Source organism: Rattus norvegicus, chromosome 6, assembly GCF_021556685.1.
Source record: "Rattus norvegicus strain SHRSP/BbbUtx chromosome 6, alternate assembly SHRSP_T2T, whole genome shotgun sequence".
In the NCBI taxonomy this organism is placed as follows: domain Eukaryota; kingdom Metazoa; phylum Chordata; class Mammalia; order Rodentia; family Muridae; genus Rattus; species Rattus norvegicus.
Genome location: NC_141539.1, coordinates 124,160,738 through 124,185,339, shown reverse-complemented (window position 1 = coordinate 124,185,339; position 24,602 = coordinate 124,160,738). Strand labels below are relative to the sequence as shown.

General features: G+C 40.4%; 1 protein-coding gene across 9 annotated transcripts in view; it reads left to right on the top strand.

The window, feature by feature from the left end:
- Positions 1–24,602, top strand: part of Eml5 (EMAP like 5) — a 131,754-nt gene that overhangs the window by 68,371 nt on the left and 38,781 nt on the right. For all 9 annotated transcript variants that reach the window (XR_015622078.1, XR_015622080.1, XR_015622079.1 and 6 more), the window contains 9 exon segments: positions 6,315–6,517; positions 7,484–7,595; positions 8,559–8,686; positions 12,762–12,903; positions 18,081–18,233; positions 19,317–19,448; positions 21,366–21,454; positions 22,282–22,458; positions 24,399–24,600. Coding sequence is in view for 4 of the 9 variants with exons in the window: in XM_087554157.1 (XP_087410283.1) it covers positions 6,315–6,517; positions 7,484–7,595; positions 8,559–8,686; positions 12,762–12,903; positions 18,081–18,233; positions 19,317–19,448; positions 21,366–21,454; positions 22,282–22,458; positions 24,399–24,600 (1,338 nt within the window). In the remaining 5 variants the exon portion in view is untranslated.

Below are 24,602 nucleotides of genomic sequence, written 5' to 3'. Positions count from 1 at the left end.
GGGATAGGGGGTTTATGGACCAGAAACAGGGAAAGGGGATAAAATTTGAAATGTAAAAAAATATATATCCAATAAAAAAATAAGAAAAAAAAGTTTTACTAGTGGGAGGGAAGGGGATGGGGGCTTATGGACAGGAAACCTGGAAAGGGAATAACATTTGAAATGTAAGTAAAGAAATATATCTAATTTAAAAAAGTTTTTCTAGATATCTAATAGCCTTGAATCATAAATGGATATATGTTAAGATTTCATGTGTATTTTCTGTCTACCTCATTTTCAATGGTCAGATCCACAGAATTCATTAGGCAAGTGAACATAATTACCTATTTCCTTAAACTAAGTATCACCTAACCCCTTACATGCATAGTTTTAGGCTGTATTGAAGGACATACCATAAGGATGATGTAAAAATTGATTTTCATGCCATTCTATCTCACATTTAGACTTTAGGAATTCCATGTTATGAGTTAATCAGTCTCTCCCTGTGTTTTTGAATTCTATACCATGAAGTGTTATAGGCAGAGAACCACTGAAAACTTCTAAGGGCAGAAGTGACATGGCCTTGTGGAATAAGAACAGGATGTGGCCCACTCTCCTGAAAACGGACTCTTCCAACTTCCCATTTTCTTTTTAGGCTTTTATTTTTAAAAGCCTCAACCATCACTAAAGTAACACAGTGTTTTACTTGGTTCTTTTTTTTTTTTTTTTTTGGTTCTTCTTTTCGGAGCTGGGGACCGAACCCAGGGCCTTGCGCTTCCTAGGTAAGCGCTCCACCACTGAGCTAAGTCCCCAGCCCCTTACTTGGTTCTTATATTTGCTGAATATCTCCTACCATGGGGCTCCACGGAAGCAGAGCTTTGTCATCTGATTTGCCCTTAGCTCTGTTCTTTATGCCGTGACTAGGGTGTGGATGTGTTTCTTGAGTAAATCAGTGGATGAGTTCAGTTGGGAAAATGTGTAGATGATATCAATAAATGATGAATGGACAAGATGATAGGAAATTTGTGCAAAGTTATCAACCCTAATGCATGAAAATTAATACTGCAGTAAAATCCACTTGGTATTTTACATTCCTGTCTGATGGTGCCTAGTGTTCCTGACAGTGGTGAACCAGGGGCTGTTTTTACTGTTAGCAGATGCGTAGGCTGCTATAGTAACTCTGGAGAATTGATGGAAAAAAGTGTTGATATGTTTTTTATTTGTACACTGTCTCGTTCACACAGTACCTTAGAACAGCTTCTGGTCATGCCCTGAGAAACCTGTACACTTGCAGAGAAGTCCTTATAAACCTGTTTAAAGGAAGGTACTCTTATTAACAAAACTTACAAGCAATGTAAAAACTCAATAATGGGAAAATTAATAACTATAGGTTGTTTATATAAAGAAATGATAGAGTTCTGAAAATTAGATTTCTAGAAGTATAGATCGATGTGTATAACTCTGGCAATATCTTGGGGATGTCAGCAGATTGTAGAAGGATGGGTATGATCTATCAGTTGTTTGTGTATTTTTTATAGCAAATATATGAGTGGTCATTGTATTGGTCTTTTCCCCCCCAATTTTTATTATTCATTTACATTCCCACTGTTGCCCCCTCCCACAATTCGTTATCTCATTCCCCCTTGCCTCCAAGAGGGTGCTTCCCCCGACTAGACCTTTCCCTTCCCTGGGGCCTCTAGTCTCTCAAGGATTAAGTGCAGCTTCTCCCACTAAGGCCTGACCAGGTAGACCTCTGCTATATTTGTGTCAGGGGTCTTGGACTGACCCTTCTGAGCTACTGGTTGGTGGCTCAGTCTCTGGGAACTCCCTGGGGTCTGGGTAAGTTGAGACTGCTGGTCTTCCTAGGAGGTCACTCTCCCCTTCAGCTTCTTTAATCCATCCCCTAATTCAACCATAGGGGTCAGTTCAGTGCTTGGGTGTTAGTATCTGCTTCTGTCTCAGTCAGCTGCTTGTTGGGCCTTTCAGGGGACAGGCATGCCAGGCTCCTGTCTGTAAGCATATCATAGCATCAGTAATAGTGTCAGGCCTTGGTTGGTGCCCACCCATGAGACGGATCCCAGGATCCCAGGTTAGGCCAGTCACTGGTTGGCCATTTGTAGTTCTTGTCATACAGATCTTTCACTTGCGTGATAAGACTTACACCAAGATATTTTATACTGTTTGTGGCTATTGTGGACGGTGTTGTTTCCCTAATTTCTTTCTCAGCCCATTTATCATTTGTGAAAGGAAGGTTACTGATTATTTGAGTTAATTCTGCCACTTTGCTGAGGTTGTTTATGAGCTGTAGGAGTTCTCTGGGGGGACTTTTGGGGTCACTTATATATACTACCATATTATCTACAAATAGTGATGCTTTGACTTCTTCCTTTCCAATTCATATCCCCTTGATCTCCTTTTGTTGTCTAATTGCTCCGGCTAGAACTTCAACTACTATATTGAATAGAAGGGAGAGAGTGGGCAACCTTGTCTTATCCCAGATTTTAGTGGGATTGCTTCTAGTTTCTCTCCATTTAATTTGATGTTGGCTGTTGCTTTGCTATATATTACTTTTATTATGTTTAGGTATAGGCCATGAATTTCTGATCTTTCCAAGACTTTTAACATGAAAGGGTATTGTATTTTATTAAAGGCCTTTTTAGCATTTAATGAGATTATCAGATGGCTTTTTCCTTGAGTTTGTTTATATAGTGTATTATGTTGATGGGTTTTCACATATTGAACCATCTCTGCATCCCTGGGGTGAAGCCAACTTGATTGTACTGAATAATGGTTTTGATGTGTTCTTGTATTCAGTTTGCGAGAATTTTATTGAATATTTTACATTGATATTCATAAGGGAAATTGATTTAAAGTTCGATTTCTTTGTTGGGTCTTTGTTTGGCTTAGGTATCAGAGTACCTGTGGCTTCATAGAATGAATTAGGTAGTGTTCCTTCTGTTTCTATTTCTTAGAATAGTTTGAGGAGTGTAGGTGGCGGTCTGTAAGCAGGTGAGGATAGGTGAAAGACACGGCTAGCGCCAGTAGAAAGGAGGGCAGGCTGAGAGTTATTGAGAGGTGGGAGAGATAGGAGGGAGGAGGGAAGGAAGGAAGATGGAGGAAGAGAAGGATGGCCCAGATCTGTGTGGCTTTAAATAGCCACAGGTAGCTATGAATATCATTTGAGGGATGGATTATGACAGGACAATTTGTCCACTCTAAGTGGACAGCTTATATCAATTGACTCTTGAGTTCTTTGGGGCATTTTGTGGGTTGAGAATTTACTGATATAAATCTGACTGATAAATTACAAGTCTCTCGAGTTTTGATTTTACCAAGTTACAGGGATTTTTGAACCGCAAGATGGGTGGTCACTACATGGGGTTAGCCATAGAGGCAGCGAGACTAATGGGGCCAGAGACTACTGGTGCTAGCATGGGATGGTGCATCCCTTTTCAGTATTTCCTTCAACAGAGGAGTATTGGTATTAGCTCTTGTTTGAAGGTCTGGTAGAATTCTGTACTAAAATCATGTGGTCCTGGTCGGTCGGTCGGTCTCTCTCTCTCTCTCTCTCTCTCTCTCTCTCTCTCTCTCTCTCTCTCTCTTTGGCTGGAAGTTTTTTAATGGCTTCTTCTATTTCCTTAGGGATTATGAGACCGTTTAGATAGTTATCTGATCTTGATTTAACTTTGGTATGTGGTATCTGTCTAGAAAATCATCCATTTCATCTAGATTTCCCAGTTTTGAAGAGTGTAGACTTTTGTAGTAATTTCTGATGATTTTTTGAATTTCCTCAGTTTCTGTTGTTATCACTTCATTTTCATTTCTAATTTTGTTAATTTGGACACTGTCTCTGTGCCCTGTAGTTAGTTTGGCTAAAGGTTTATCTAGTTGATTTTCTCAAAGAACCAGCTCTTGGTTTGGTTGATTTCGGCTCTGAGTCTGACTGTTCCCTGCGTCCACTCCTTGGGTGCCTGTACTTCTTTCTCTTTGTTCTAGCGCTCTCAGGTGTGCTGGTAAATTGCATTTATAGAATCTTCCCAATTTCTTTATGAAGACACTTATGATTTTTCCTCTAACACTGCTTTTGTTGTGTCCTGAAAGTTTGAGTATGATGTGTCTTCATTTTCATTGAATTCTATAAAGTCCCTGATTTCTTTATTTCTTCCCTGACCAAGTTGTCATTGAGCAGAGAGCTGTTCAGCTTCCATGAGTATGTGGCTTTCTGTTGTTTTTGTTGTTATTGAGGTCTAACCTTTGTCCGTGGTGATCTGTCTGAATGAATGGGATTATCTCATCTTCGTGTATCTGTTAAGGCTTGTTTTATGTTGGATTATGTGATCAGTTTTGGAGAAGGTTCGGTGAGGTGCTGAGAAAAAGGTGTATTCTCTTGTTTTGGGGTGAAATGTTCTGTAGATATCTGTTAAATCCATTTGGCTCCTAACTTCTATTAGTTTCGCTGTGTCTCTGTTGAGTTTCTCCATCTATGGTGATTGAGAGTTTTGCTGGGTATAGCATCCTGGGCTGCCATTTGTATTCTCTTAGATGACATCCATCTAGGATCTTCTTGCTTTTAGAGTCTCTGTTGAGAAGTCTGGTATAATTCTGATAGATCTGCCTTTATATGTTACCTGGCCTTTTTGCCTTACAGCTTTAAATATTCTTTCTTTGTTCTGTGCATTTAGTGTTTTGATTATTATGTGATGAGAGAATTTTCTTTCCTGGTCCAATCTATTTGGTATTCTATAGGCTTCTTATACATTTATGGCCATCTCTTTCTTTAGGTTACGGAAGTTTTCTTCTATGATTTTGTTGAAGATATTTTCTGGTCCTTTGAGCTAGAATTCTTCAACCTCTTCTATTCCTATTATTCTTAGTTTTGATCTTTTCATTGTGACTTGAATTTCCTGGATATTTTGGGTTAGGAGCTTTTTCCCAGTTTGTATTTTCTTTGACAATGTATCCATATTTTCTATGGTATCTTCGTCTGAGATTCTCTCTTCCTATCTCTTGTATTCTATCCTATGTTGTCCATCTCCAGGGTTGCCTTCATTTGTTTTTTTTATTCATGCCTTCATGTGTTTTCTTTATTGTTTCTATTTCCATTTTTTAGGTCTTGGACTGTTTTGTTCAATTCCTTCACCTGCTTGATTATATTTTCCTGTATGTCTTTAAGAAATTTATTTGTTTCTTCTTTAAGGGCTTCTACCTATTTACCTGTGTTTTCATGTATTTCTTTTTTTTTTTTTTTCGGAGCTGGGGACCGAACCCAGGGCCTTGCCCTTGCTAGGCAAGTGCTCTACCACTGAGCTAAATCCCCAACCCCTTTCATGTATTTCTTTAAGGGAGTTCTTTATATCCTCATTAAAGGGCTCTATCCTCTTCATGAGATGGAATTTTAAGTCATTATCTTGCTTTTTGGACTATCCAGGGCTTGCTGTGGTAGGTGAACTGTATCCTGGTGGTGCCAGATTGTATTGGGTTCTGTCACTTATCCTATGCTTGCCTCTGGCCATCTCATTACCTCTGGTGCTAAGTGGCCTGGGTGTCCTCCTTGGAGCAGGCCTCCTTGGAGGCAGATAAAGCTGGTCTCCTTGGAGGCAGGCATTATTGCTGTCCCTGGTTAGGCTAGGCCTCTGTGTCTGTGGTAAGAGTAGGCTTCCTATGTCCATGGTTACTGCTGACCTCCTGGGAGGTAGGCAGGCTGTAGGGGATGGGAAGGTATAGGGCCTGCTAATCTGACTTGGGTGGAGAAACATACCAGAGGAAGGTGGAGCTGGGCGGGTGGGCCCTGTGTCAGCCAGACTCTGTATCTTTGGTTACTGAGGATCTCCTAGGAGGCAAGCAGGCCGTGGCATGTGGGAGGGTATCTGGGCACTGATATGGCCTAGGTAGGAAGCTACCCAGAAGAAGGTAGGAAGGGTAGTTGAGCTGGGGTGGGGTGGGGTGGGGGTTCCCAGCTAGCATAAGTATTTGGGCAAATTCTCACCTATGTCTTTGATTACTGCAGACCTCCTGGGAGGCTCACAGGCTCTTGGTGTGGACTTGTATTGGTCTTTTAAAAACTTCTTCTATCCTTAAATAAGTTATAAAATTTTTGACAAGTATTATTAAAAATTCTAACAACTGACTAAAACTTAGTTTTTGTTATTTATCTGATAAGATATAGCCTAAGATCCATGATATAAAGCATTCCCCAAGTTGATTGATAGCTTTGTAATTTTCTTTTTAATATTCTATACTGTTACTGTCTTTTTGTCAATCAGTAGGAATGGAACTATGCTTTGTCGCTGGACATTTTGAAAGCAGTACTTTCCCATTTATTTCTTATGGCACAGGGGGAGGGCTAATTGGAAGAAAAGGCTACGTCGGCACTCTGGGGAAAAATGACACAATGATGTGTGCAGTGTATGGATGGACTGAAGAGATGGCTTTTTCTGGAACATCCACAGGAGATGTATGCATCTGGAGAGATGTCTTTCTTGTAAAAACAGTTAAAGCCCATGATGGGCCCGTGTTCAGTATGCACGCATTGGAGAAAGTAAGTAACCTAAGGACCCGACCATAGTCTGTTATGTTCTTTCTTTCCAAATCCCTAAATATGATATGAAATAGATATGCTGCTTTAAGGCACACCTTAAACAACACAGTGGCACATCCCTGTGACCCCAGCACTCAGAAGGTGAAGGGATGACCATCGTATTTGTATGCACAGCTAGCTCAAAGCCAGCCTGAACTACATGAGACCCTCTTAAAATAAAAAGCAAATGAAAAGAAAGAGAAAGAAAGAAGAGAGGAAAAGAAAGAGAAAGGGGGGAAGGAAAGGCTCCCTCAGCATGTATAATACTGGCTGCACAGGCCTGGCCACTCAGGTTCAGTCCCTGGAACAGGCAGTGAAGGAGAGTTGTCTTCTGGCCTTAGAGAAACACACACAATATTCTCTGTCTGTCTGTCTGTCTGTCTGTCTGTCTGTCTCTCTCTCTCTCTCTCTCTCTCTCTCTTCCTCCCCTCCCTCTCTCTCTCCTTCCCTCTCTCCTTCTCCTCCTCCCTTAATTTCCTCCTCCCCTTCCTCTATCCCCCTCCCCCCTCATTCACACACACAGAAATTATTATAAAGGAATGGAAACTAAAAGTTTACTCTGTTAAGCACTGCTGTGTGTCAACATTATGCTAAGTGCTATCTGTATTATTACATCCTACTCAGTGCTGTTCCGTTCCTTCTTTTCAAGGTAAAGTGGGAGGCTTTAGAAGGACGTGTGATTGCTGAAAGTGTGGAAGTGGCAGGTGTCCCTCAGCACCCACTATAGAACCTGGTCTTTTGGTGCCTTTAGCATCACATAGATACCTTTATAGATTCTGTGTTGATGTTTGGAAACTATGATAGAGGCTCTTACTGTCATTCTTAATCTTTTGGCTGCACTCCTTTCTCTATAGGTTTTTAATATAAAGCAGCTAATTGGTTTTGATGTATTTGATCTTTACTAACTGGAACCCTTTGTTTTCACAGGGATTTGTAACTGGAGGAAAAGATGGCGTGGTAGCCCTTTGGGATGATTCCTTTGAAAGATGTCTCAAGACTTATGCTATAAAAAGAGCTGATTTAGCCCCAGGATCTAAAGGTGGTTTCATATTAGTCTGTTGTTCAAGAAAATACTAATTATTCATTAATATGCTTGATCACTGAGGTGGAACACATATTTTGCCTTCTTGATGACCATCAGAATTAAATAGAAATCAATTACATGCTACCAGAGTCGTCATCCTTCTTTCTCTGAAATATTTGATGAAGTACTAACTCACCGTGATACTCTTAACTTTTAGCTCTCATACTTATCAGCATCTAGGAGATATTTTTTTCAGGCAGCATTTGGCTTACTGAACAAGCCTGACAATCTGATTTCAGTCCCTGGAACCCACCATGGAAGGAGGGAACTGTGCCGGCCTCCACTCTAACCTCACACGTCCTTCCTTGTCTTTTCTTTCAGTGCATTTCTTCCTTTCAGGGACTGTGCCACTCTCTCCAAACTCAAGGCCTTTCTGCACGCTTTTTTTCCTGCGGATTGTTCATACAGGCTGTACGACATTTCAAATCTGAAACACTTTATTCTTTGTGACTTCATCCTCACTTCCCCCTTCAGAAATTTAATTCATTTCTCAAATTCTCCCTTCCTAATAACCTCCTCACATAAGATCTGTTGCCAGGCTTACTGATATGTTACTGAGGCCTGCCTGGGACACACTGGACAAAGGGACCTATCTTATGCTGAGTTAGAGTTCCTGACTTGGATGTTATACATAACCTAAGGGGAACAGGAAGAAGATGAAGATTTACTAATGTAGGGGCAAAGATGTAGTTATTGAAATGGTAGTGTGGGTCTGGGTAGAACACAATTATATGTTGTTATGCTCTAAGATTAACAAATTGAATGATTGAAGTAAGTACAGTATTATTAGAATTTCTAAAATATAGATAGAACTTTATAATGTGAGTTTTTACTATCAAATACTATCAGTGGAAAAATACATAGTCTTGAATTATCTTAACTTCTCATCTTCAAGAACTTTTCCATCTAACATTCCAGGTCTGCTCTTGGAAGATAACCCATCTATACGTGCCATATCATTAGGACATGGTCATATTCTGGTTGGCACAAAGAACGGTGAGATATTGGAAGTGGATAAAAGTGGCCCAGTCACTCTGCTGGTCCAGGTACTTGAAATGTGAATGTGCACTCTTCTTCTTTATGGTTCATGTTTTCATTCATGAGAAGCAAAACTGACACTGGGAAAGCAATGCGAGATGAGTGAGGGAAATATGTCACAATGCTAATGTACATTGAGAAAAATGTACTAGACAAAACCAGTAATGAATACACATGTTCTCTTGTATAATTAGTGCCAATACTTAGGTAAAATTCTATCACTACTTATGAAGTCAATGAGACAAAAACTAGTTATAATGCATTTGACCCAGACATTCATTTCATGTTTAGTTTTACTTTTGGAGCCCATTTGCTAAACATAGGTCATTTGAGACTCTTCAGTTAAGTGTAAGTTTTATAGCTTACAGAGATGAAAAGGATAGTATGACTGCAGACCAAAAGTGTATTACTGAAAACATCAGTGAGAAGCTAATAAAAATTCAGAAATAAACTTTTTAAAGACAGAGTCACATTGTGCTCTGCTGATTTGGAACTTGCTAATAAGTAGATCAGGCTGGCCTCAAATTTATGGAGATCCCCTTGCCCTTGCTTCCACTTCTGCCTCCTCTTTAATTATCTGCTTCATTCCTGTTAGGACCCCAAAGAGCACACACAGATAGAGTGCCATCCATGCTTTATTTAGTGCTTTATTGTTAATACCCTGTCAGTGAGATTGTGAAGGGGCAAACTAGTGGTAACTTGTTAATTTCACTTACATAATATGCCCTTAAAATAAAAGGAGTTTCTGGGGTGTGTGTGTGTGTGTGTGTGTGTGTGTGTGTGTGTGTGTGTGTGTGTGTGTGTGTGTGTGGTGTGTGAGATTGGCCCTTTACGATCCTCTCCATAGGGTATGCATACTCTACACATCTGTCTAGTCACTGTAATTTATACATCTATGAGGTCCCATACATTATTACTACAAATACCCTTCTAGGGATGAATACAGAAGAATTACTTTTTAAATGTCATAAGAAAAGTTTTAGAAATCACAAATGATAAAAAAATTTGGGTGGGGTGGTGATCTGAGAAGAGCTCGAGGAGGGGTAAACCTGATTAAAATACATTGTATATATGTATGGCACTCTCAAAGAATAAATGAAAATGCTGTCTTAAAAGAGAGGACATTCTAGATGAATTAAACTGAATAGACTTTATTTGAGCACTAAAATATTTGTATAGTGAACTGCACTCAAAGTCAGAAGAGATTTGAGGAGCTTTGCCTCAGCATGGGCACCAAGCTCTTGTCAGCTAGGTGTGGAAGACAAAAGACCCACTTGGTTGGTTAAAATTCTTAAACCTTGTCTTGATGTTATTGGCAGTGTGTGATTGCCAGGTTCTTTGAGTACAGTCCCTGGGGGCTTCTGGTTGGTAAAATATCTAGTTTCATCTTGGTATTTATGTTGGCTTTCAGGTTGTTTCCTAGTACCCTAGTGTGGATGCTGTCCTAATGGACTCTTAATTAAAACTGTTCTCAATATATCTTTTTAAAAAAATGATGCTGGGCCTCATGTGTGCTGAACACTTACTGTACCACTGAGTCACACCTGTCTTACTGTGTTCTGTTTCTTATGTGGTGAGATTGGATTGTCTTTTAGCTTCCTGGCTTTAGGATTCACGATACCTTGCCTTAGCTATTGTCTAAATGTGTATGTGAAAGCTTAGTGAGCCTGTGAAAGAAATCAAGTAAAGGTTTAATTGTTAGAAATGAGTAGAAAAACAGTAGTAATTTCAGACATAGCTGTATACCTTGAATATTGAGATAACAAATTGAAAAATTGTTAAAACTGATAGAGGGTCTCTATAACGTGATGATTTTAAAAATGAACATATAGAAAGCAATGGTATTTCATTCTAGTAGCAATATGAACAAAATATTACATACAATATTACTCATAAAGTAAACTATACAATAACCAGTATTTTCATTTTTCATTATTTGTTTACATGTATTCATGGTTTTGGGGGAGCAGTGCACATGCCTTGGCATGTGTAGAAGTCAGAGGACAAGTTGGGGGGGGGATTAAGTTTTCTTCTTCTGCCATGAATTCTTGGAAATCAGAGCCAGATTGTCAGGTTTGAGGACGTGCACTTTTACTGTTCGATCCTTCCCACTGCTTATTCTAGTGATCAGGAATTTTATAGTTAAAATATGTAAAACCTACACTAAGAAAATTATGAAATTTTAACTAAAGATGTAAAAGATCTAGATAAACTGCGCTTTGTTATGATTATAATCCATATTTTGATAGGATTTTTGCACAGAACACAGGCTTTTACAAAAACGCCTAGAAGGTAAAGGAAGAAGGAAGAAAATGCTGGGAACCTCTACAGGATAAAAATATATGAAACACAAACTTAGTCTAACTGAAAAGTGTGGAGGGTGTAGTCACCACCATGACGTCGAAGGACAGCAGTGTTGTAGCGGTGCTGACTGTGGCGCAGTCGTCCTAGGGTATCAAGTTCTCGTGGCTGGGATAGCGCTCTAGTCATCGTGATCTCTAACTTACTGGGAGCAAGGTTTTGTGGTTTTCACCGTATAGTCTTACGTTGTTAAGCTTGTTCCTATTTTTTGATGTTATTTTAAACAATATTTTCTCAATTTTATTTTTGGATTGTTTTTTGCTAGTACATAGTACAGTTGATTTTGTACATATCCTATAATGGAAACAAGGACCTATAAACTCGCTAATTTCATGTATTCTAAAAGTTTTGCAGCAGATTCTTTACTAATTTTTATATGTAAGATCATGTCATCTATAAATAATTGATCCACTTCCCCATGTCAGTTCTGCATAGTGGTTACTTCCTTTACTTGGCTAGTTGCCCTGCTGAAGCTTCCAGTGTAACATCGAATGTAAGCAGTGAGAACAGATGTTATTGGGTTTGTTCCCTGTCTGAGGAAAGCCATCATTAAGTAAAGGATCCTCCCTTCCTCCTTTCCTTCTTCTTTTCCTTTCCCCCTCCTCTTCTCTCTTCCTTTCTCCTTCCCTCCTTCCCTTATTTTAAGACGTGGTTTTGTTGGTCATCCTGGCTTGCCTGGAACTCACTCTGCAGATGAGGCTGACCTTGAACCTGCAGCTGTCTTCCTGCCTCAGCTTCCTGACTAATGGTAGTATAGGCATGAGATTTTTCATAATGGAAGTGTAGGTTTTTCACAAATGTTCTTTACAAGATGGAGAATCATGGTTTAATCCCTGGTTCATTAAGTGGTTTAATCCTGGTCCAGGAGGAATTTGTTGTATGCTTTTTGTTTGCTTGTTTATTGGAAGGATCATGGTATTTGATTTTCATCCTGTGGCAGTTATTATGTTAATTTATTTGCCTTGTGTGGTTGAATTTACATATGCTGACTTCTGTTAGATAATGTGTTAGTGCCCCCTGGTTAGGGCTGTTGCTTTGTATTTTTTTTTCCTGGTGGTGGTATTGGCTTCATAAAATGACTTGGGAAGTAGTGCCTCATGGTTGGAGCAGGAAGAAAAAGGCTCCTAATCTTAAAGAAACTGGCTTCCTAGCAGAATGCAGAAAACAGTCATCTTTACAGGTACTTGAGAGAAGCCAGTGAAGGCTGTTAGGAAAGGAGACGGGAGAGTTTGGTAATCTCTGATTGCATGACAATCTAAAACATAGCCAGTCAGTTTGCCCAGAGGCAAAGTCAGGTCTCTGGAGTTGAGTACTGGGACAGGGAGGGCATCTGGGTGGGGGAGACTTTAGGGGTAAATGCATATGGTAGAAGTGGTCGAGGGTCGGGTGATATGCTGTCCTCAGAACCTGGCCCTCCAGCCAGGGGTTGGGGATAAAGCCAGGTGTTGTTGATTGCAGGAGTCTGTTTTGGTTTCCACGTAGTTGAGTTGTGACAGGGAAGAGGGAGTGGGTTCCAGTACACGCACCATCACTATTTTAACAAAGTCCACTAGGTTTTCCTTAGTAAAATTTCTTTCATTTCTTTGGTCTCCTTGAAACCTTGTCAAGGCTTTACTGAACTTAGAGGTCTTTTTCAGTTTCATTGGTGAGCGAGTCTGCAGAGCTCCTCCTCTGATCATGTATTTTCAGATTACACTGAGATTAACTGTGTTTTCTTTATAGGGACACATGGAAGGAGAGGTGTGGGGTTTGGCCACACATCCTTATCTGCCCATCTGTGCTACTGTAAGTGATGATAAGACCTTAAGAATATGGGATCTCTCTCCTAGTCATTGTATGTTGGCAGTCCGGAAACTGAAGAAGGGTAAGAGGCTCTCAGAGTTCAACAAAGATTAAGCTCTTACAGCAGTCTTCTGACATTTGCAATAGCCATAGAATGTCTCTTGCAAAGGATTATGGGAAATTCTCTCATCTTCCTTGGGCTGAACCTGTGACATTCCAAGGATAGGATCCTAGAAGAGAGCCAAGGCAGGGTGAATGTATTCGGTTTTATTACTATTGCTTAACTTCTCTTTTAACAGTGTAATTCCAATTAGAATGAAGCACTGCCCTCACCTGTCTAACAGTGTAAACTTATTTTGGTAGTTGATTCAGTTTTTCATTCTTATAATTGCTTCTGGAGCTCTTGGTGTAGAGTTGGTATTATTCTTTAGCTTTCCTTACAGCTCTATAGGTTAACAGCTTTGAGCATGTGTCTGGGTTTACTTGGGTTCATCTGCTTTATGTTTCCTGAATATGTGGCTTTCATTCTGTGTTAAAATTGAAAACCTCTCTGCCAGTGCTAGTGGCTCCCCCTGGGTGTCACTCCTTGTATTAGGTTATAGGCAAAACTTGTGACTCTGTCCTTCAGGGTCTAAATGCTCTTACTTAGTTATGCTTACTTTATTTAACATTAGGTCAAGAGGGAAAGTTGGTTTTTATAATTTGAAGGATATGTGTGAAGTTTTCTTTTTTTGAGACAAAATATCACTATATCTTCCTAGCTGGCCTTGAATTCTGTATATATAGACAATGCTAGTCTCAAATTCACAGACCTCTGCCAGCCGCTGCCTCCTGAGTGTTGAGATTAAGGGTGTCAGCCATCATTTCTGGTGGTATGCATGACAACTGCTTAGGCTAATAAGATTATTGATGTCCTTCTCCTAATTGAACCATACTGGTCCCCAACCTCAGTCCAATGGATTGGCTGTAAGTATCTGGATCTGTCTCAGTCAGCTGCTGGTAGAGCCTCTTGGGACAGCCACACTAGCTCCTGACTGTAAACACATCATAGCATCAGTAATAGTGTCAGGTCTTAGAAGATCATCAGTCTCAACTTACCCAAACCCCAGGGATCAACCTAGAGCATGCACAGGCTCATCCAAGGCCCCTGGCACAAAGATAGCAGAGGTCTGCCTGGTCAGGCCTTAGTGGGAGAAGATGCACTTAATCCTCAAAAGACCTAAGGCCCCAGGGAAGGGGGAGGCCCCAGGGGAGGGGGAGGCTGAGGGGTGGGGGATGTGGGGCACCCACTCAGAGGCAAGGGGGAGGAGGAATGGGATGAGGAACCGTGGGAGGGGGGACCAAGAGGAGTAACAATGGGAATATAAATAAATAAAATATTAAAAATTGAAAAAGAATATTGTTGATGTTATGCTGAGTTAGATATGAGACACTGTTATAAATTGGATATATAAGAAAAATTTTTGGCAAATAACTCAATTTCTTGGCAATCAAAGAATAAGCAGAATTTAAATATACAATATGACTTAATGTTTATATTATTGAAGTTTGAGAAGTAAATATATCCTGAATACTTACCAGCCTTTTGCACTTACTTTTTAAGTGGCACATTGGAAAGTTCCATTATCAGTTTCTTTTGCTGGCATGCCTATACCCAGCTGTAATCTCTGTAGAATATGATTTCAACTTTCAGGCCAGCCTGAGCCATGCAGTAAGACCCCATCTCAACAACAAAAAAATCAAAACAACAGCTTGTGTATCCTGTGGTTTTATTTTTAATTATAATCAATTTAGAATATTTATTTATTTGTTTGTTTGTTTATTTTTACACTCTACATTTTATTCCCCTCCCGGTCCAGCCTCTGACTGTTCCATATCCTACACCCCCCACTGCTCCACAAGGATGTCCCCACCCCAGCCATCCCACCAGACCTCTAGGGCTTCCAGTCTCTTGAGGGTTAGGTGCATCTTCTCTGACTGAACCCAGACCTGGGAGTCCTCTGCTGTATATGTGTTGGGGGCCTCATCTCAGCTGGTGTATGCTGCCTGGTTGGTGATCAGTGTCTGAGAGATCTTGGGGGTCCACGTTAATTGAGACTGCTGGTCCTCCTACAGGGTTGGCCTCCTCCTCAGCTTCTTCCAGCTTTTCCCTAATTCAACCACAGGGGTCAGCAGCTTCTGTTCATTGGTTGGGTGCACATCTGCATCTAACTGTTTCAGCTGCTTGTTGGGTCTTTTGGAGAGCAGGCATGATAGGCCCCTTTGTGTGAGTGCCCCATAGACTCAGTAATAGTGTCAGGTCTTTGGGGCCTCTCCTTGAGCTAGATCCCACTTTGGGCCTGTCACTGGACCTTCTTTCCCTCAGGATCTTCTCCATTTCCATTCCTGAAGTTCTTTCAGACAGGAAGAATTATGGGTCAGAGTTTTGACTGTGGGATAGCAACTCCATCCCTCACTTTCTTTCTGTCTGCCCTGTCTTTCTGCTGGAGGTGGGCTCAGCAAGTTTCCCCTCCCGACTGTAGGGCATTTCATCTAGGGTCCCCCTATTGAGTCCGGAGAGTTTCTCACCTCCCAGGTCTCTGGTACATTCTGAAGGGTCCTCCCAACCTCCTTCCTCCCTAGGTCATCTGTTTCCATTCTTTCTGCTGGCCCTCAGGGCTTCAGTCCTTTCCCCCCACCCAATATCACATCATGTTCTCCTCTCCCCCACCCTTATCCCCTTTCCCTCACCCCCTCCCCCTTGTGGTTGCTATCTTCTCCCTCCCAAGTGGGACTGAGGTGTCCTTACTTGGGCCCTTCAGCTTGTTGACTTTTTTGAGTTCTGTAGACTGACTGTACTGGGTTTTTTTTGGGGGGGGGGGGTGGTAATATCCACTTATTAATGAGAACATCCCATGCATGTCCTTTGGGGTCTGAGTTACCTCAATCGTGCTCGCTTCGGCAGCACATATACTGAGTTACCTCAATCTTGATGATATTTTCTAGTTCCATTCATTTGCCTGCAAAACTCAGGATGTCCTCGTTCTTAATAGCTGAGTAGTACTCCATTGTGTAAATGAACCACATTTTCTGTATCCATTCTTCTGTTGTGGGACATCTGGGTTGTTTTCAGCTTCTGGCTATCACAAATAAGGTTGCTATGAACACAGTGGAACGCATGCCCCTGTGTCATGGTGGGCATCTTTTGGGTATATTCCCAAGAGTGATATTTCTGGGTCTTTTGGTAGGTCTATTTCCAATTTCCAGAGGAACCTCCAAATTGATTTCCAGAGTCGTTGTACCAGTTCGCAGTCCCACCTGCAATGGAGCAGTGTTCCTCTTTCTCCACATCCTCGCCAACATGTGCTGTCACCTGAGGTTTTGATCTCATTCTCACTGGTGTGAGGTGGATTCTCAGGATCATTTAGATTTGCATTTCTCTGATCACTAAGGACTTTGAGCAATTTGTTAGGTGCTTCTCAGCCATTCGAGATTCCTCTGTTGTGAATTCTCAGTTTAGTTCTAAACCCCATTTTTTGACTGGGTTGTTTGGATTTTTTGTGATTAACTTCTTGGGTTCTTTATATATATTTTGGATATTAGCCCTCTATCGGATGTGGGTTAGTAAAGATTTTGTCCCAATCTGTAGGATGCCGATTTGTCTTACTGACTTCATCCTTTGCCTTACAGAAGCTTTCCAGTTTCATGAGGTCCCATTTATCAGTTCTTGATCTTAGAGCTTGAGCCACTGGAGTTCTGTTTAGGAAATTTCCCTCTGTGCCTATGAGTTTAAGGTTCTTTCCCACTTTCTCTTCTATTAGATTGAGTGTATCTGGTTTTATGTTGAGGTCCTTGATCTACTTGGACTTGAGCTTTGTGCATGGTGCAAATATGAGTCTATTTTCATTTTTCTACAGACGGCCAGTTAGACCAGCACCATTTATTGAAGATGCTCTCTTTTTTTCCATCATTTATTTTTTACTACTTTTTCAAAGATCAAGTGTGCATAAATATGTGGTTTTATTTCTGTGTCTTCAATTCTATCTCATTGATCAATATGTCTGTCTCTGTACCAATACCATGCAGGTTTTATCACTATTGGTCTGTAGTAGAGCTTGAGGTCAGGGATGGTGATTTCCCCCAGCCGTTCTTTTATTACTACAAATTGTTTTTGTTATTCTGGGTTTTTTGCCTTTCCAGATGAATTTGACAATTGTTCTTTCCATGTCTTTGAAGAATTGTGTGGGGATTTTGATGGGGGTGCATTGAATCTGTAGATTGCCTTTGTTAGGATGGCCATTTTTACTATGTTATGGTTTAGAAGCTGGCTGGTAATAATTCTATCCTGATTTTTGTTTGTAACCACTACATACTATCATCTCCCATGTTTGTACCTCTAGCCTGTCCTTCTGAGAAGTATTAATATATCAGATAGCTTTCATCATGCCTTCCATTGAGTTTCTTTTAGGCATCCCTCATCTCAGTAAATGACATCACTACTGAGGAAGATGTGTGATCTTTACTTTCCTCTTTCTCGTCTCCCCACCAATTCTGTCTGCATACGCGTCTATTTCTGTGCCTTCCACTGCTGCCATCTGTCCTCACTGTCTCCTGACTCTCAGGTTGCAGCAGTCATTCCTAGATTCTTTATTATCAGTGTCTGCTTAATAGTTGATTACTTATTCCCAGTTGTGTCAGCTTTTCATTCTGTAACTGCCTCACTCCACCCCTCAGCTTACATGCTAATACTGAAAGCGTTAGGGCTGCCTCAGCTTGCCCTATATCTTGCTGTCGGCAGAAGCGCATTATTATCTCTTTTTTCATCAGTGTAGGTCTGACTTCTTTTGAAATGGGCAATATCAGTAGTAATAAACAATACTAATATTACTCATGTGTAGTTTTGAAACAGATCTTTCTAGCTTACAGTAATGATTGCCTAGCGTCCTTTTTAATTTCTGAAGCATTTTTACGAAGATGACCTCACTTTTAAAATTTTGGTAGAATAGAACTCACCTCCCACCCCTCACCCCCAGTCTTCGCTTAAGTCATTGGCTTTTTATTGGTTAAATTCTCTTTTTCACCGCCTTTCTGTTATTTAACGGTCCATTTTTGTTAAGTGTAGAAGCCAGTTTATTTCAACAGAACATCTTGACTTCTTTTTCATGTTTATTTGAGGCCATAATACATACAAGTTCCTGTTCATAATTAAAGGTCCTTAAAGCACATACTTTAAACATGTATACGTGATGGAAATTCCCTGATGCTTCTCTTCTCTTTCAGGTGGGCGGTGCTGCTGCTTTTCCCCTGATGGCAAAGCTTTGGCTGTAGGACTCAATGATGGAAGCTTCTTGATGGCCAACGCAGACACTCTAGAGGATCTTGTGTCCTTTCACCACAGAAAAGATGTTATTTCAGACATCCAGTTTTCACCTGGTGAGACTGCACTGAAATTGTACTTGAGTATTAGCATCAGTGAGTAAATGTATCAATAGGTAATTGTTTTCTAGTTTATTTTACCTTAGACCATACTTTCTTTGTCTCTGCCTGTCTCTCTCTCTCTCTCTCTCTCTCTCTCTCTCTCTCTCTCTGTGTGTGTGTGTGTGTGAGAGAGAGAGAGAGAGAGAGAGAGAGAGAGAGAGAGAGAATATGATTGATTGAGATTTCCGTGTGTGGTATGTGTGTGTGAACTCAGAGACGGTTAGGCGTCCTGCTCAGTTATCATCCATCTTACTCCTTTGAGACTGAGCCTGAAGCTCGGGTAGACAGCCAGCTCACCAGTCCTCCCATCCTACCCACAGTGCGGGGGTCACAGGGTGTAGCCTGCCCAGCTTTACACATGGGTATGAGGATCTTAAAACATCAGGCCTCATGTTTGTGTAGCAAACGCTCTTTGCACTGACCATCTCTCCAGCCTCTAAAGAGTTTTACTTTCTGACAAGGCAGCAGGTGCAGTATAAAAGCCCGAACTTGCCAAGCGCCAATGTCTGTTTAATCTTAGTCTGTATGCCATTAATTTTCCAAATAACTTGGGTCTGGTGGACTTTAGTTTTCATGTTTGTAAATAAAAGGGGCCAAATAACTATTTTATATAGGAATGCTTTTGAAACTATGTAAGTTTTTTGTCATAGATTTCTTTGATTCATTGTCTACTACAGAGCCCACTATAGTATAGGAATTATGAATGATAAGACAAAATGTTGATTTTGGTCTATTTCCCTCTATATTTAGCAGGATTTTGGGGGGAAGGATTGATTGTATCAAAATTAGGTCCTACATTACTCTTTACATTTTGTTGTCTACTAATCTAATGTGTTACACTAAGAAAATGTACTTCATTTTTTGTTATTAATGTTCTTGAAGAATTATATTATTATTTGATATCAACATATGGGCCTGATTATACTACAGCTTATGAAATACTTAAGACTTCCCTCAAAAAATACCAAGTTACTTCTAGTTGCAGAGTCAGAAACTCCTCCCTGAGATAGGAGATGTAGACAGACGTTTCTGTCGTAGGTTCTGGGAAATACCTCGCTGTGGCGTCCCATGACAGCTTCGTTGATATATACAACGTGACAAGTAGCAAGCGAGTGGGAGTTTGCAAAGGAGCAACAAGCTACATCACCCACATCGACTGGGACAGCAGAGGTAAGACGCTGCTGAGAGCCTCTCTAGTGTGCTCTAGTACAGCTCTGCAGAGCAGCAGATGGGATTCAGCTCAGGGTGGACCCTGTACAAGTTCAGACTTTCAGAGCATGGGCCATGATACATTGTTAATTTTAAAGTAATCTAAATTTTATACAAGAAAAAAATTTAGCCATAGCCATCTGATTTTTGTCAGATAAACCTCACACATTTCAAATTTGGAAATAGAATTGTAAAGATTTCAAAATCACTTCTTGCATTATTTAATATATCATATTTTTCTAAAAGTTATCATAATTTTATGGCATATTATTTAATGAGTACTTTTTGCAGAATGCATAGCATATAACAATGTTTGAAAATTTTGGACAGATGTTAAATATTTTAAATGCTTTCACTTTAATAGATATTTTTAACTTTTTAAATTTCATATTATAAGTTAAGGTTTTTCAAATATCCTTAAACTGTATTTATACTTATATAATTTAAGGAAGCAGTTTTCACAACAAAAAATGTTTTAAGTTTCTTTTCAGTGTGAACACCAACTAATATATCTATCTACATAAAAATAAGCCTTTCATGAATGAAATTATTTAATTAAACCGAGATTGAGAATGTAGTGATGTTAATATATCCACTAGAGCAGAGACTGGCCTAGGGCTTTGCACAGCCATGAGAGTGCTCTTACCACTGAGCTACCTCTATCTATTTCTTCTCTTTCACTTTTAGACAGGGTCTCGCTCAGTCCTTGAATTCACCCTGCAGTCCAGGCAGTCCCTGAACTTATGAGTCTTCTGCCTTCTCTCAGTCTCTTGAATGGCTCAAAATACAGGCCTTAAACTGAGTTTGCCTGTAAAGATGTAAACAGAACACAAATACCCATGTAGAGATAGAGCTGTCACTTCACAGGCAGGGAGTAAAGCACAGCTTATTCTGGAGCCAAAGATGAGTGACCATGGCCTGGGAACATGGACCCGGGGCACCCCAAATCCCATGTTCCAAGATAGTAAGTTACAGGAAGTTTTCATAATCATTAAACAAGGAAAATTGTAAATCAAGACATTTCAAAGGTGCATCATTAGGCCAGTGCCACTTACTGAAGATGCTTTCTTATTTTCATATTATAATTTTGGCTTCTTTGTCCAAAATCTAGTGTCCATAGGTGTATGGATTTAAAGGGACTCACTGCCAACTAGGGAGCCTGCCCTCTGCACATGTGTTACAGTTGTGTAGTATGATCTTCTTATGGGAATCCTAACAGTGGGAGCAGGAGCTGTCTCTGACTCTGCTGCCTGCCTTTGGGCCACTTTCCACCTACTAGACTGTCTAGCTTTAATAGGAGAGCAGGTACCTAGTCTTGCTGCAACTTGATATGCCATGGCTGGTTGATAGCCATGGGAACACCTGCCATTTTTAAAGAGAAATGCAGAAGTGGATGAGGCAGGAGGGGAGGGGAGGTGGGAGGTGGAAGGGAAGGGAGGTTTGTACAGGAGAGAAACTGTGGTTGTGATAAGAAAGAAGAGAAAAAAATTTCAGGAGAAAAGTACATTGGTGTGTCTGTCAGCTAGGCAGGTTGTGCAGAGGGAATCCACACTTTAGGCCTCAGATGCTGTTGGCTGACATCCTTATTCTTTGGCTTGGTGGGTACTAAGCCTCTGACTGTCCTAGAGGACTTACTAGGTAGGTCTCATGTGGAGTGAGTAGTAACTCACAATTTAGGGGATTAAAGCTAGCCCAGGAAAATTTGTCGCTGGACTAGAACATTCCAGCTCTCCCTAGGGAATTACAAGTTCTGATCATCCTGTGAAGTGTTTATCACATGTTATGTTTTGTTTTCTTTCTGGGTATTAGAGTTAAGAGGAATGATATTTGTATTCATGTGTCTTCAATATGTCTGTAATTTTAAAATTTTCTTTTAAGGAAAGCTTTTACAGGTCAACACTGGTGCTAAAGAACAGCTATTCTTCGAAGCTCCCAGAGGGAAAAAACAAACCATCCCCAGTGTGGAGGTAGGAAGATGGTGATATTTGTCATGATGTTTGTGTCATTGACAGTGGTTGGAAAACTGAGGCCCCCTTCCTGTCTTTCATCTATGTGTGGTGGTCATTCATTCTCACAGTATTTGAAAACTAATTCGGGCAAGTTTATATTACTGGACCAGAAAGAGAAATAGATGGTAAAGAAAAAGAGATACTTTTAAAAAGAAGGAATCTGGGCCTCATGGTGTAGGCCTTTAATTCCACCAACTAGATCTCTTATGAGTTCAAAGCCAAGCTGGTCTATGTAGTGAGTTCTAGGCCACATAGTGAGAGTTTGTCTCAAAAAAAAAAAGAAAAGAAAAGAAATATAAAAACTTGAATACTTAGCTGCACTTGAATCGCTGTCCTGAAAGGACAAGAAGCATTGTCTGTCTTGTGTCTGATAATATCACTAATGTCTGTTTGCTATGACCTAGGAAGAGATGCTCAGCAGACAACATGGAAGAGGTTTAGTAAGGGGCTGTCAGACTTCTTGCAGGCTGAGTGAAAAGCGTGTTTATAATGCATTCATAGGGACTCAGAATCCCCGTAAGCCTGGCTTTGGGGTAGTCTGTGAGAAGCAGCAGTTTGACTTAGGACTTAGCTCAGCAGCTAGGACATACAGTATGTGTGTCGTAAGCATGCCCTAAATGATACTGTGCTGGAATCTGCAGGCAGTGGGGCCGGGGAGCTGTAAAGCCAGCTAAGGGCTTAGCAGTTTCCCTGTTACAGGTTTACTTTCACTGTGATGGAAAAATACTTAGACTTGGCGTATTAAAGGTTAGAATCTTACAACAGTTGTTTTTAAATATTTTTAGGTGGAAAAAATTAGTTGGGCGACATGGACAAGTGTTCTTGGTTTATGTTGTGAGGGAATTTGGCCAATAATTGGAGAAGTCACAGATGTAACCGCCTCTTGCCTCACCAGTGACAAAATGGTCCTAGCTACAGGGGATGACTTGGGATTCGTGAAGCTGTTCAGATACCCAGCTAAAGTATGTGTTTCTCTTTAACTTATATAGTGGTTCTGTAATGAAATGGTGGAGGGACTATGAATTCCATTGCTTTAGTACTAGCAATGCACAGATCGTATGCAGTGTTGTATGGCCAGGGGTTGGGAATTGTGTTCCCTATTCTTGCCATCATATATAAATAAGTGTTGTAGTTTACTAAACTGTGCCTTGGTTTATATGTCATATTGTACAGTTTTTTCATTATTAAATAAATCAATATCCCTCCTCAGCATTCCTTTTATCAATATAATTTTATAATTAATTATTAGATAAATATAACTTTACTATATAACTTTAAGAGTCAATATAAGCTTTTTAGATATAGGGTTTACATCAGAAAAGAAAATTAAATAATAAACAGTTAAATACCTATAAAATTAAATAACACTGAGTCAATGTTAGTTGTTTTTCTGAAACCGGATACTACGATTCCTTACAGTGCTATATATCCTAGTCTGTGCAGTTTGATCGTTTAACTTACTGACCTTTATTCACACTATTGTACATTAGGCTTCTGCTTCCCACAGAAGTAAAACCTGTGTACATAGTACCAGTGCATTGACTTCTAACTGTCACAAACTAAGTTCCATACTGTAATCTGGCATCAATATGAACATGGACAGGTTGAAGTGGGTGCTAAGATGATACCATGGAGCTCGTGATGGCCTCAGGTGCCCTCGTTAGCATCTTCAGATACTCACTGAGGTGACAATTGGGTTTTAAACTTCTTACTGGGAACTCAGCCACTCAAAAGATCAGTTTATATTAAGTATGGAATGTACCTAGCCTGTTTGATCCCTAATGGAAGGGACGAAGGAGGGAGACTCTGTAGCAACACCCACATAATCTTAGAAAAACTCTGTGCCTTGAGGACAGATTCCTCCTCGTTAACAACAAAAGGTCTTTTATTCATTTGTTTTTGGGGAGAAGTATATGTGCCTATGGCCTGCATACATATGGAGGCCAGAGGACAACTTGAGAGACTCGGGTCTCTCCTTCCACAAAGTGTTTCTGAGAATTAAACTTGGGCTTGGTGTTGTACTGTTTTCTACTCAACCTTCGCATCAGACCCCTAATCTTGATTGTCTCCCCTCCAAGAGAATTCACACATTTTCTCTTACTTATTTATTGGGGAGGAGGGGCAGTATGGGCACACATATATATGTGTGTGAACACTATATGCCCTGGCACATGTGTGTGGGGTGGGGGGTTATGTACACACATGTGTGTGAGCACTATATGCCCTGGCACATGCGTGTGGGGGAGTATATACACACATGTATGTGTGTGAGCATTATATGCCCTGGCACATATGTGTGTGGAGGGGGTATGTGCACACATGTATGTGTGTGAGCACTATATGCTATGGCACATGGCAGTCAGAGTTCACTTGCTGAAGTTGGTCCTCTCCTCCAGTATGGCTTCTAGAGATCACACTCAAATCATTCAACTTGACAGCTGCACCTTGACATGCTGAACCATCTCCCAGATCACTATGCTTTGTTAATATGAGAAACTTTATTTAACAACTTTGAAAAGATGTTCACTTAAAACCTACTTGTGGTTATTGATCTAAAATTTACTTACACAACTAAACTTCCCAGGGTAGATAACGTACAGTTCTCTTGGTATTTAAAAGAGACATAGAGTTCTAGAGAATGTAGTTCTACAATAGAGTGCCATCTGCCTGTCTAGCAGATATGGAACACTAAAGGATAAAAGCGAGGAAGGGGAGAAGAGAGGGGGAAGCGACTGTATACTGTGTGAATGTAGTACTTACCTAAGAAAGCACAACCGAGTTGAAGGAAAATGTAATTGTATGTGTGTACTTATTATATGCATTATGTATTTACTCAGACTTTAAAGACGAAAGTGTCAGTACTAGACTTGAGAAAGAATGTTTGAATTCACTTTTTCTTCAGGGAAAATTTGGAAAGTTTAAGAAGTATGTGGCTCACAGCACACACGTCACAAATGTTCGCTGGACTTACGATGACAGCATGCTGGTTACCCTGGGAGGAGCAGATATGTCCTTAATGGTATGGACAAGTGAAGTGGAGAGACATCGGGAAAAGAAGAACTGTGACAGTGAAGAGTCTGATACAGATTCTGAAGAAGATGGAGGT